The sequence below is a fragment of the Spermophilus citellus genome (assembly GCF_964194105.1).
Source record: "Spermophilus citellus genome assembly, chromosome: 13".
NCBI classification, from domain to species: Eukaryota; Metazoa; Chordata; class Mammalia; order Rodentia; family Sciuridae; genus Spermophilus; species Spermophilus citellus.
The window spans coordinates 87,154,290-87,169,088 of NC_138193.1; the positions used below are offsets into that span (position 1 = coordinate 87,154,290).

The following is a 14,799-nucleotide window of genomic DNA, read 5'->3' on the forward strand; positions in this document are numbered from 1 at the left end:
TTTGCTAGTGTCTAAGATATGTAAGTAATGATATTTGTGTCACAAGTTAAGGAAAATAGGTCTTGAATGAGAGTTTTGCAGGTTATATGAATTAAGTTTATATACTTCAGTGGATGGTCTTTGGTTGTGTGTGTGTGTGTGTGTGTGTGTGTGTGTTTATGAGAAATCTAAGGCAGTTCATTGCTTTAGGTAATTAAGTATTTGGTAGTTGATATTGAAATTCTTTATTGTCAGTTTTTTGCTTTGTTTTGTAAATCACTTATTTTTTGAAGTTGGTAAATGGACTATTTGTAAAACTGCCATAAAATAGAACTTAGGTAGTATTTATGAATATTGAGACATAAATATTTTTGTTAGAACTTGTGTTCATCTTCATATAAGATCATTAAATAGTATCAGACTTTTTATCTCTTAGTAAAAAAAAATAGTTGTTGGTTTTTTTGGTTTTTTTTTTCATACTTTGAGAGGTTAGTTGAAAGTTGGAGAGATAAAAAGAAAAACATTTTTTGAAGTATGTAATCTGGGAATTTTTGACATCTTAGGCTTTCTAAATTATAGATTTAACCAAAGAAAGAATATTAGCATTAATAATGGTAAATATTTTTTTAATAACTACTGTGTTCTAGGCCCTAAAGACTTAGAATTAAGTAATGTGCATAGAGAAGCAGAGTTATAGTAGAGCTGAGTTAGGTCCCTCAGGATTGGTTCTAAAACCTGTATTGTTTACCAGCATATTATACTGTCTTGCAAGGTAGGAGAACTGAAATACACAAATACTGAAGTAACCAGAGCAGGTGCATGGGAGTGTATTCAGACTTGTAAACCACTAAAGTGTATGAAGTGTGATAGTTTCTATGGTAGATGTATGTATACAAGGGGTCACAAAGAAGGGACTCGATATTATCTGGAAGTAGTAAGGAGGGCATAATTAGAGGAGGTGAAGCTTCAATAGCAACATAGATAATAAGAAGGTGCTTGCCAGTTAGGCAAAGTGCAGGAAGTAGAACATGTTTGACCTGGAACAAAGCCTTTTGGTGTATTCAGAAAATTGTAGTCATTGCGTGTAAAGAGTAGGGTGATAGTTGTGATTTCATCACTGATAACATGGTAGGGGAGGGCCAAGTCAGATCATGGAGTTTAGAATACCGAAGGAGAGCTACCTAAGGAGTTCAGACTTTTACCTTACATATGATAGGAAACATGGAAAATTTTCAAGTACTTTTTATTCCAAAATGATCTTCAACTGACAGCACCTTTTAAGTATAATAAATTAAGGAATAAAAAAACATTTCTTCAAGTCCTGGAGCTCTAGAATATTTCCAGTGTTTTCCATTCTAAAATTGTTTTCCTAATGCTTAAATGCCAAGAATTAAAAAGAAAATGTTTTTGAGGAAAATTTGAGACCCAACAATGGAAAGACTAGTACCTTTTATGTACATCTCCAAGATTTAATAGATAATGTTTGTCATTCTTGTTTTAGCATGGTCTGTATAAGAGTGAATTCCAGACATCTTGTCATTTTTCCTATAAATACTTAAGAGCTAAGGCATGTGATGTTGTGTTGCTGTGTAGATTTTCTAAGTAGTCCCACTTTAATATAAAAAATTATTTGAGGGCTGGGTATGTGGCTCAAGCGGTAGGGTGCTCGCCTGGCATGCGTGCGGCCCAGGTTCGATCCTCAGCATCACATACAAACAAAGATGTTGTGTCCGCCGAAAACTGAAAAATAATAAATAAATATTAAAAAAATTCTCTCTCTCTTAAAAAAATTATTTGAAAACTGAATCTTCATCATTGTAGCAATGAATTTATTAAAGTATTCCTTACAGTGTAATAAAAGTTACAAAATAAGCAAATTTACAGTTAGTTTTTCAAGAATACAAAGTGTATAATCCAAGATTTTTTCAGAAATATTTATTCTGAGGAACTTCAAATACTATATAAAATACAGTTCTGAAACATTTCTCCAGTGTTGTTTTTCTCCATTCACTGCCACTTTTCTTTTATATGAATTAATATAAGAATTCACCTGTCTTCCTTGCCTCTAATATTTCCATTTTCTAGTCCGTTTTCCTTATCCACAGGACTCACTTTCTGAAACACAAATGGAATAGTTATGTTATAGCCCTACTTAAAAATATCTAGCCGATTTCAAAGTTATTTTGCAACTAGGTCCTTTCTCTAGTCCCTTCAGAGAACTCCGTTCCTTCTAATACTAAATACACTGTAAAACTGCTGTTTGACCCACTGTCTATTTTTCTTATTCACTTTTATAGCACTCCTTTTGACAGAAATACCCCCCTCTATTAATTCATTTGTCTGACTAGAAAATTCTTACTGTTCTTTTGAGGCTTAGATAAAATCATTATCTTCTTTTTGATAGCTTTGTTTGACATGACCTGTTATAGAATTAGATAATCCCTTATCTATATTCCTGTAACATTTGATATAACCCTTGTAAGTTCTTATCATAGTGTGCTATAGTTATTTACATTTCTGTCCCTTAGGCATCTTCTTACTTCCATCCCTACCTGACTGCAAGCCACAGGTTATTCCCAGCAGTCAGCACACTGCCTTGTACGTCGTAGGAATTCAGTAATAGTTAATTGAAATTAGTCATTTTTTTAGCATCAACATTTAAGATGTTATTGGGTATGCTATGTTTTATTTCCAGCACATTATTGTAACAGACTTTAACAACAAAAACTAGAATGAAACTTCTTTAGTTTATTATAGTTATCAAACAATTTTTTTCAATAAGTGCCAATTGGGGGGAACCTGACACTTTTGTCAAATATGAGTTGTTAGACATGAAATCTGCTTATTTATCCTGTAGTCAGAGGATAGTGAAGATACTTTGCTAGCACAATGAGCTTGAAGTATTAAAACAATGGGAAGCAATATGAGTGAGGAAGTATATTTTAACATTGGCTTCAAAAGTATATTATTAGGCTTAAGGAGGGTTTTGTAAAATATTTCTTAGTGAATTTAACAAGTCAGTAGAGAGAGCATGATTTAACAGTTCTTTACATATTTTGTTTTTGTATATGTGGGGCTGGGCATTGAAACCAGCCTTGTGCATGCTTATATAAATTGTTATGAAATGTTGGGTGTCTTTTTGTTTGTTTGTATTGGTACCAGGGATTGAACCCAGGGATGCTTAACCACTGAGCCACATCCCCAGCACTTTTTATATTTTATTTAGAGACAGGGTCTCACTGAATTGGTTAGGCCTCACTAAATTGCTGGGGCTGGCTTTGAATTTGTAATCCTTCTACATCAGCTTCTGTCACTGGGATTACAGGTATGTGCCAAGATGCCCAAGCAAAATGTTACTTCTTAATGTTATTGTTTTTGTTATATTTATTTTGTAGAATGCTTTCTGTTCCTTCTTGTTAATTGCACTGCAGTTTTTCCTAAGACCACTAGAATGCACTAGAATGCAATATTTTCTGCTTATGAATGTGTTTCTTTTTCCTTTTTTGTTTTTATGTAGACATATAAATTCATAAATTTTCTTCTCACTTTATTTTAAAAGCCTTAATATAACCTTTCGTTGGACCATGTAGGTTCAGTTGCTATTTGGGCTCCTATGGAAATAGTATTACTTTGTCTTATAGTAGATGAAGTATATTTCTGTAAAATCTGAAGAATGACAATGACATTAAGAATCTTGTTTACTTTCTGGTAATTGTAAGTCAAATTAATTATAAATCTTTACTACTTATGATCAACATTATTGTAAATATGTTGAAATAGATTTAGAAAAAATTTAGTCTGGTGATAATATTTCTCATTAAGAAACATTGGGAATAGAAATCCCCAGTGAACAAAAACAATTGAGACACAGGAAATAGAAATAACTTGGACCAAACATATTTACTAAAAAAATTTTTAAGATAGATACATACAGTTAATTAATCAAATAACTACAAAAATAGATCCCTTCTGCTTTAGTTTACTGATTTCCTTCCCAAGGAAATCATATTAGCGGATGGCTTATCTATCATGTATCTTTCCAAAATATTTTGTGCATGTGAAATTCTCTTTCCCACACACAAACACCCCCCCCACACACCCCTACACCCACACCACACACAGAGGCATGTTGTGTATAATATTTTAGATCTTGCATTTTTGCTTAAGCTTAGAAATCAGTTCATATTAGCATATAAATATTGTTGCTTCTTATTTTCTTATTCCTTCTTAATCGGTTACGTGTTAGTACAAAATGTTTTATACATATACATAGGCATAAAGACAGATAAGAAATACTCATGTACCCAGCATTAGTTGCCTATAATTTTTATAGGTTTTTTTAAGACTCCTCTCTATATAAAACTGGCAAATCAAAAATAATTTGATTTTTCTGTTGTAACTGCAAAATGAGTATTATTGCAACATAATCATGAAAGATTTGAGTAACATATCTGACCAAATAATTTTCATTTCCTTTATATTTTTTTGAGTTATAAAAACATTAATATAAATGCTTCAATTAATTTTTTAAATTATTCTAATTTGTTATACATGACAGCAGAATGCATTTCAGTTTATATTACACATATAGAGCACAATTTTTCATGTTTCTGGTTGTACAGAAAGTAGAGTCACACCATTTGTGTCTTCATACATGTACTTAGGGTAATGATGTCCATTTCATTCTACCATCTTTCCTACCCCTACACCTCCTGACTTCCCCTCCATTCCCTTTGCCCTGTTTAAAGTTCCTCCATTCCTCCCATGCTCCTTCCCCCATCCCCATTATGGATCAGCATCCTCCTGTCAGAGAAAACATTTGGCATTTGTATTTCGGGGATTGGCTTATTGGCATAATATTCTCAAACTCCATCCATTTACCTGCAAATGCCATGATTTTATTCTTTTTTAATGTTGAGTAATATTCCACTGTGTATATATACCACAGTTTCTTTATCAGTTCATCTACTGAAGTGTATCTAGGTTGGTTCCCCAATTTTGCTATTGTGAATTGTGCTGCTGTAAACATTGATGTGGCTGAGTCCCTGTAGTATGCTTTTTAAAAGTCTTTTGGGTATAAACTGAGGAGTGGGATAACTGGGTCAAATGGTGATTCCATTCCCAGTTTTCCAAGGATTCTCCATACTGCTTTCCATATTGGCTGTACCAATTTGCAGTCCCACCAGCAATGGATGAGTGTGCCTTTTCCCCCACATCCTCGCCAACACTTATTGTTCTTTGTATTCTTAAATAACTGCCATATTGACTGGATTGAGTTGAAATCTTAGTTTTGATTTGCATTTCTCTAATTGATAGAGATGTTGAACATTTTTTCATATATTTGTCGATTGATTGTATATTCTCTTCTGCAAAATGTCTCTTCAGTTCCTTGGCCTATTTGTTGATTGGGTTTTCTTGTTTTTTTGCTGTTAAGATTTTTGAGTTCTTTATATATCCTGGAGATTAGTGCTCTATCTGATGTGCATGTGGTAAGAATTTGCTCTCATTCTGTAGGCTCTCTATTCCCCTCACTGATTGTTTCTTTTGCTGAGAAGATGCTTTTGAGTTTGAATTCATCCTGTTTATTGATTCTTGATTTTATTTCTTGTGCTATAGGAGTCTTATTAAGGAAGTTGGGGCCTAATCTAACGTGATGGAGATTTCGGCCTACTTTTTCTTCTACTAGACGCAGTGTCTCTAGTTTAATTCCTAGGTCCTTGTAAATGAGCTGGTTTTCCTAGTTTCTCTTTCAGAGTATTTGTCACTGATGTACAGAAATGCCTTTGATTTATGTGTGTTGATTTTATATCCTGTTACTTTGCTGAATTCATTTATTAGTTCTATAAGTTTTCTGGTAGAATTTTTTGGATCCTCTTGATACAGAATCATGTTGTCAGTGATAGTTTTTGAGTTCTTCTTTTCTTGTGTTTATCCCTTTAATTTCTTTCGTCTAATTGCACTGGCTAGAGTTTCAAGAACCACGTTGAATAGAAGTGATAAAAGAGGGCATCCCTGCCTTGTTCCAGTTTTTAGAGGGAATGCTTTCAATTTCTTTCCATTTAGAATGATGTTGGCCTGGAGCTTAGTATAGATAGCTTTTACAATGTTGAGGTATGTTCCTGATATCTCTAGTTTTTCTAGTGTTTTGAACATGGGGGTGCTGTATTTGTCAAATACTTTTTCTGCATCTATTGAGATGATCATATGGTTCTTACCTTTAAGTCTATTGATGTGATGAATTACATTTATTGATTTTCGTATGTTGAACCAACCTTGCATCCCCAGGATGAACCCCACTTGATTGTGGTGTACTATCTTTTGATATGTTTTTGTATTCAGTTTGCCAGAATTTTAGCATCTATGTTCGTTAGAGATATTGGTCTGAAGTTTTCTTTCTTTGATGTGTCTTCGTCTGGTTTTAGAATCAGGGTGATATTGGCCTCATAAATGTGTTTGGAAGTGTTCTTTTTTTTTCTATTTCATGAAATAATTTGAGGAGTATTGGTATTAGTTCTTCTTTTAAAGTTTTTGTACAACTCAGCCGTGTATCCATCTTGTCCTGGGCTTTTCTTGGTTGGTAGGCTTCTGATGGTGTCTTCTATTTCATTGCTTGAATAGATTTAAATTGTGTATATTATCCACATTCATCATATGACTCTAGATTTTTGTCAATGCCTTTGATATTTTCTGTTTTATTGGAGTACAAATTTTCATAATAATTTCTGATTATCTTCTGTATTCTGTACTGTAGTGTCTGTCAATAAATAATAATAATACAGTCAAATTGGAAATTTCCTCCTGTAGTGTCCATCAATAAATCAATAATTGTAATTAATCACATCAATACACTTAAAGATAAGAATTATATGATCATATTTCCTTTTTCATCACGGATGTTAGTAATTTGAGTTTTCTCCCTCTCTTTGTTAGCATAGCTAAGGGTTTATCAATTTATTTTTTCAAAGAAACAACTTTTTGTTTTGTCATTTTTAAATTATTTCTTTTGTTTCAATTTCATTGATTTCAGCTCTGATTTTAATTATTTCTTGTCTTCTGCTTTTGGTGTTTATATTATTCTTTTTCTAGGGCTTTAAGATGTAACATTAGTTCATTTATTTGACTTTTTCTTCTAAGGAATGAATTTCATGCAATGAACTTTCCTCTTAGTACTGCCTTCATAGTGTCCCAGATTTTTCAATATATTGTATTAGTGTTCTCATTTACCTCTAAGAATTTTTTAATATCCTCTTTGATGTCTTTTGCAACCCATTGTTCATTCAATAGCATATTATTTAGTCTCCAGGTGTTATAGTAGCTTTTTTTTTTATCATTGATTTCTAATTTCATTCCATTATGATCTGATAGAATGCAGGTTAGTATCTTTACTTTTTTGTATTTGCTAAGAGTTGCTTTGTGGAATAACAGGGTCTACTTTAGAGAAGGATCCCTGTGCTGCTGAGAAGAAAGTGTATTTGCTTGTTGAATGAAATATTCTATATATGTCAGTTAAGTCTAAGTTATTGATTTCTATAGTTTCTTTGTTCAGCTTTTGTTTGGAAGATCTAGCCAGTGGTGAGAGGTGTGTTAAAGTTACCCAGAATTATTGTGTTGTGGTTTATTTGAACTTGAGAAGAGTTTGTTTGATGAACGTAGATGCTCCATTGTTTGGGACATATATATTTATAATTGTTATATCTTGTTGACGTATGGTTCCCTTAAGGAGTATGCAGTGTCTGTCTTTAGCTCTTTTTATTAACTTTGGCTTGAAGTCTACTTTATTTGATATGATTTTTTATAAAGAAAAAAATCCTATTTGACCATTTTCTTTTTCTTCCTTCTATAGTATTGCATTTGGTTTTTAAAATTATTGTTGTTTTATTATTATCTCAGTCTTAAAGCAATGATTATTTGTCACTGGCTTCAGTATTTTGGGGAGAAAATCAAAATACATAAATGCATTAATCAGATATGGCCATTTTAAAATTATCCTTTTAAAAATTTCTCTGTATCTGGATTATTTTTCTAATCTCGTGGTTAAATCTGACATGGTTAATTCAAGATGGGTAAATCTCAGTAACCAGAAATAATGACATTTTGTTAACTTTTAGAAGGACACAGCCTTTTCATTGACAGATCTAAATAAAAGATAAAGGATATCTTGACTAAGAAAATTTTTTTTCATTACTACTAGAATATTTTATTCAATACTGATGATTCAATACTTTTAATGGTTCACCATAAGTATACATGGCAAATTGTAAATAATCTAAATTACTGTATTTTAAAAACAAAACAAAACTCAATTTTGGGAAAAGTTAATCTTAACACATTTATTTCATAGTCCACCCCCCCTTTTTTATTGCTTTTGATTTATAGTAAAGTGTAATTTTAAGTCATTAAGAAAATTTGAATACTGTAGAAACTAGAATGTTAGGTGGTTGATTTGAAATTACAGGAAGATTTATGATTCCTAGTGTTATTCATTAGTTATGATGACACTGATGTTATAACAACAAAAACAAAAAAGCCAGGTGTTTTTGTGATAATGACTTTAACACCATGGAAGACCTTAAGCCTTGAAAATTCTATGAGTGTTAAGCCAGGACTACCACATAAACTGCTCCTGTTAAATAACATAAAGTTCATTTAAATATGTTTTAAGATGATTGATATTTTTGTCCTTTCTTTGTTAGAGCCAAATACCACAAGTTGAAATATGGGACAGAATTGAATCAAGGAGATATGAAGCCTCCAAGCTATGATTCTGGTAAGTTAGTTTTAAAGGAAGCTTAAGTAATAAAAAGAAGTTAATGACTAATATTTTGTAGCAACATTTATAAATATAATTTAATTTCTAATCATTTGCATGTTTTTCTGATCTGCTAATCTGTTGGCATTAATCATTTTGTATCCTGTAGATAATTTCCCACCACCTTCCTTCCTTTTCCTTCTTCCTCTTTCTTTTAGTTCCCCATTTTCTGCTTATGTTCTACACTTATTGGAAAGTTTCAGGCTTCATGGGGTAACATGCACCAACATAACCTTATCTTGCTGGGTCCTTCTAGTATTAATGGAAACTTTGAGATGCACAGTACAAAGTACATGATGCCCTTGAAATCCTGAGAAAGAGTAGGAACTATAAAGGTAAGAGATTTCTTTTTCAAAGCACAGGGGAATTCCTAATCCTTTAAACCTGATTTAGCACCTGCGTGGGCGATGGAGGCCAGATTACTCTGCATGGTTTGGGCTGGAGGTGAAAAGACCACATGGACACAGATTTTCAGAAAGGAGCAGCCGTGGGGTGGGGGACGGCACTGCTGTGCCACCTCAAGAGTCCTCTTCTGCTCTGGAAGGCAAGAGAGCCAGTGCACCTAGAATCACTTTATTTATAGGGAAAAGACAACAAAGGACTTTCGATAGAATATTCTACATTGAATAAGGCAAGGGATAAGGTTTTAAGGGAGTTGCCCAGTCCCATTGGGTAACGCTCAAATCCAGAGCTGAGGCAAATTTATTTGCCAGCTGAAGTTCCTGAAGGTCATTTGCTTTGTACAGCACATGGTGTGTGATTCCAGTCTGACACCCCCTTTACTCAAGGGGAGTACTGAGAGGGGATGCTTAGCTCATGGGCAGGGTGGCTCCCACACTGACTGCTCAGTTTCAGACTGTTTTGGCCTTTCTCATGCACAGAAAATTCTATCCTATAAGCAGAACGTGTTTTAACAGGTGAAACATTTATCTTTTTATATTATTTCTTCTTTTTCTTTCCCCTACCTTCCTCTTTACCCACCAAATAATAGAAAGTAGTACTTGTAAACAATATAGATATCATTCACTTATTAGTAGGTATAAGTGAGAAAAACTGTTCAGAAGTTATCACATAGGTGAATTTTGGGTATGATTTCAGATTAAATTCCTCAAATATCTAAGGATTTTTTCTTCATATTTCAAGTACTGAAAAACTATAATTTATATCACTTGCTGAAATTTCTACCTATGCTAGGAGCTTTAGAAACTATAATTATTTTATTATTATTTTTAGTTATACATGATAGTAGAATGTAATTTGACTTATCATACATATGTGGAGTATAAATTCCCATTCTTGTGGTTGTACATGATGTGGAGTTACACTGTTCATGTATTCATATATGAACATAGGAAAGTTATTTCTGATTCATTCTGCTGTCTTCCTCATTCCCATCTCCCCTCCCTTCTCCCCATTCCCCCTTCCCTGGTTCCAGTCGGGTTAACCTCCACCAACACCCCCCTCCTTGTGAGTCAGCATCTAAATATCAGAACATTCAACCTTTGTTTTGGGAGGGATTGGCTTATTTCGCTTAGCATGATAGCTTCTAGTTCTATCCATTTACCTGCAAATGCCATAATTTCGTTCTTCTTTATACCTGAGTAATATTCCACTGTATATGTACCACATTTTCTTTATCCATTCATCTATTTAAGGGTACCTGGGTTGGTTCCATAGCTTAGATATTGTGAATTGAGCTCTTATAAACATTGATGTGGCCACATCACTATAGTATGCTGATTTGAGGAGTACAATAAGTGGGTCAAATAGTGGTTCCATTCCAAGTAGAAACTATAATTCTTAAAATAGTTATTCAGTAAATAAAATATTGTTCTCATGTCACGTATGTGTAATTTTAGCTCACAGAAGTGGACACATTTTCCAAATTTCCATTAAATGATGAAGTGTAGAGCTGAATCCAGGTCTACCTGAAAAGAAAACTGATAAGGACTACTTTAATGTCAGAAGGAAGACCAGGAGAGTAGGAACTAACAGAAGAGAGAGTTCCAAAGGAAGGAATGTTCATCACTGCTGATGAATTAATTCCTAGAGGGCTAAAGAGTATCTGTCAGATTAGTGGCACACAGGTCATTCATTGGGTTACTGAGAACATAATTGGAAGCAGTTAAGAAACAGGTGATGGCAGAATCAAAGATGTCAGTATAAAATGAAGACCAAATGCAGTCATCATTTTAGATGCTTAGCTTATGAAAGTGAGGAAGGACTGAAGGGCAACAGCTAAAAGATAACCTGGGGTCAGAGAGATTGTGCGTAGGTGGTTGGGGCAGGGTTCATAAATAAGGAGCCAATGAAAGGGAAAGAGTAGATATACTCAGATTAGGAAGGTATCTGAAGAAATAACTGGGATTGGATTCTGAACATAATGGCAGACACATTGGAGGAAGAACATATTTCTTGTTATTATCAAGAGAGAAACATAGAAAGTCAGGTAACAGATTGTAAGTTTGAGTTTCACTTTGGATGGTGGGTATTTGAGGGAATGTCCTCTTAATAGCTTTATGTATGAGACATTATCTACAAAGAGTTGATCAGACTTTTAAGAAAAACAGAGAAAGTTTATAATACTGTTTGTGAAGAGGAAGACAAATTCACTAGGAGTTAGTAGCATTGAGAAAACCTAAGGGTTTGGTTAAGTTGTTGTTTTGTTGCAAAAGTCATTTTTCTTTAAAGAAATTTAAATAATAATATGAAAATTATATCTATAGTACTCATAATGCCTTTGTATAGAACTGTATTTCCATCTGGTATTATTTTTCTCCTCCCTTTAAGACTTCTTTTAACATTTTGTAATATGGGATGCTGGTAATAAGTTTTTTCAGCTTTTGTATATCTGATAAAGGTTTTATCTTGCTATCATTGTTTCTAATAAGATGTCTGCTATTATGCTTATCTTTGTTCCTCTGTATATAATGTATCTCCTTTTTTTGGGCTGCTTTTAAGATTTTCTCTTTATCATTGGTTCTAAACAAATTTATTTGTTTCTTTTTCTTTTTCTTTTTTTTAACTGAGGAATAAACCCAGGGCCTTGCATATGCTAGGGAAATCCTGTACCATTGAACAACATCCCAGCCCTTTTATTTTAAGACAGGGTATCACAAAGTTGCTGAGGCTGGCCTTGAATTTAGGCCTTCCAAGTACCTGGGATTATAGGCATGTGCCACCATATTTAGCTAAAAAAGTTTATTATGATGTTCTGTACAATAAAATAAAAATGTTTATTATGATATAAAAATGTTTACTATGATGTACTGTAGTTACTTTTCTCCACAGTGTTTCTTAGGCTTGGGGTTTAATGAGTTTCTTTGACCAGTGGGTTTATAGTTTTTATGAAATCTGGAACTTTTTGGTCATTATTTCTTCAGATACTGTCTTTGTTTTTCCTCCCTGTGTTAAAAGCTAGAAACTCCTAGAAACTCTTTTATCAAGGCAGTAGCTGGGACAGTCATAAGGTTCATCCCTTTGCTTGCCTTCTCTCAAGGATCACTATCTTTTGGAAAACATTGTTTCATTTGTTTTTGTTTGTTTATTGGTGCTAGGGATTAATCCCATGGATGTTTAACTAGAGTTACATCCTGAGCCATTTTCATTGTTTATTTAGAGACAGGGCTTTGCTAAGGACCCACTAAATTTCTGAGCTGATCTCAATCTTGTGATTCTACTACCTTAGTTGCTGAAATTATAGGTGTGTGCCACTGTGCCCAGCTCATTTGTTTTGTTTTAGGCAGGAGGGTAAATGTAAATCCCTGTTACAGAAACTATACTGGATGTAGCAGTCATATTATCAAGAAATTAAACTATTAGCTACTTTATTTATTTTGGTACTGGAGATTGAACCCAGGTGTGCATTACCACTGAGCTACGTTTCCAGTCATTTTTGTTTTGTTTTGCGACAGGATCGCACTAACTTACTGAGGTTGGCCTTGAACTTCTGGTCCTTCTGACTTAGCCTCCTGAGTTACCAGGATTATAGGTGTTCTCCATTGTGCCAGAGCTACCTTAAAATCCTTACTTTAATATAAAGCTACTTTTTAAATTTCGTAAGACAAAAATGAATCTGATAGTTGATAATTACTTACTAGAAAGGACTACAACTTGGCCTACCATGTAAGAATAAGAGTAATTTGTCTTTTAAGAGGATGGAAGTACATTATTTTTTGACTGGTCTTAACTTACTTTTTATTAAGGCATAATTTTTTAAGGTATAATTTCTGTACAGTAAAATTTATCATCCTTAGTGTTTTCACAAACACATAGTTTGTGGGGATTGAACCCTGGATCTCATGCATGCTAGGTAAGCGCTCTACCACTGAGCAACATTCCTAGCCCAGAATATAGCCTTTTTTGATCTGGTTTAACTCACTTTACATAATGCATTTGAGATTCATCCATGTTGGTTGGGTATCAGTTGTCCATTCCTTGTTCTTATTGAGTTAATGTACCATATTTACACAACATCATTAGCTGCCAAAGTAGTCAGTTGAGTATATCTGAGGATGGCATAGAAAGGATTTAGGCCTGTTCTGATGGGAGATTAAATAACCTCAACATTTCTTTTCACATCTGAAAATTTTAAAATCTTAAAGTGTCAGTGTATATGCTCTTACTTGGCAAGTACAGGTTATTCAGTAGACTGAAGGGTATAAATTGTAACATAATTATGTTATGAATAGTTCCTGAATTGCAAAATTCATAGAACAATGTAATTTTTTTCTTTCCACATTTTTAGTTGGTACATTGTATTTGTACATAATGATGGGAATTTGTTGTTACATATTTATACATGCTCACAATATAACAATATAATTTGTCTAATATCATTTTCCAGCATTCCCCCTACTCCCATATCATTTTTTCATAAAGTTTTTTAGTTTTCGGCGGACACAATATCTTTGTTTGTATGTGGTGCTGAGGATCGAACCCGGGCCGCACGCATGCCAGGCGAGCGCGCTACCACTTGAGCCACATCCCCAGCCCCCAAAGTAATCTTTCTTTTGGAGTTAAATTAATTTCTTTCCTCCACACTCACCTCCAGTCCATTCTGTTACTATTTCTTTAAAATTCTACAGAACTCTCCTGAGTTATTTTAGGAGAAAACAAAACACAAGATATGATTCTTACTTTTATTCACATTTCTCCAGTTTTTTATCATTGTTGTAATAATATATGGAGGAAAGTGCTGGGACTCTGGAGGGAGTCAGGAAGGATTTTTTACACTTACAACTGTGTTTCCAAGGAACCTGAAAATTATTCTCTAAAACTTAGCTTTTCCTCTTTAAGATAGGGATAAACATGAATCTTTTTAATTTGTAAGAATTGAAAGAGAAGGAGCTGGGCTAGTGGCACATGCTTATATTCCCAACTACTCAAGAGACTGAGGCAGGAGGAGTGCAAATTTGGGGCCAGCCCCAGCAACTAAGCAAGACCCTGTCCAAAAATTTAAAAATAAAAGGGGCTGGGGACATAGCTCAGTGGTAGAGTACCCCTGGATTCAATCCCCAGTACCAATCAATCAATCAGTCAATTAATAAGGAAAGAGATAATATATATGTATTTTAACATAGATTTGGGAACACAATAAGTGTGCACTAAATGCTTAATTTTAGAAAATATGAAACAATTTCTTGTTCCCTCTTGTGTCTCCTCTTGAAAAAGATTTTATAAAGACTAGCAGTTTCTTCATTCGATGAAGGACTGATTAAAAATATATGATTTTTTTAATATTGTGAAAGTTGAACCATAGTCTAGTGCGGAACTTTTTGGTTTAGGTTTCTCATAGAGAAATTCTTTTTATTAATTCTTCTGAAAGGATTCAGCTTGTACATAATGATGAATTTAAGCTTTAAAAGTTAAAAGAGGTTTAAAATTCAAAGAATGTCTTTGAAAGAATTCTTGAAATTTTCATTTAATAACTTGCAAAGGAAACATATTTGGATTGAGGTTATTTCTTAGTATATCTGCTCTTTATAAAATTAGATTTTTGGTCTCATTTC

The 14,799-nt window shown here is 33.6% G+C and overlaps 1 protein-coding gene across 3 annotated transcripts in view; it reads left to right on the forward strand.

Moving 5' to 3' along the window:
- STRN (striatin) overlaps nt 1-14,799 on the forward strand; it is a 105,103-nt gene that overhangs the window by 43,302 nt on the left and 47,002 nt on the right. For all 3 annotated transcript variants that reach the window (XM_081264750.1, XM_081264752.1, XM_081264751.1), the window contains exon 3: nt 8,673-8,746. In XM_081264750.1, coding sequence (XP_081120876.1) covers nt 8,673-8,746 — 74 coding nt within the window. The remainder of the gene's footprint in view (nt 1-8,672; nt 8,747-14,799) is intronic.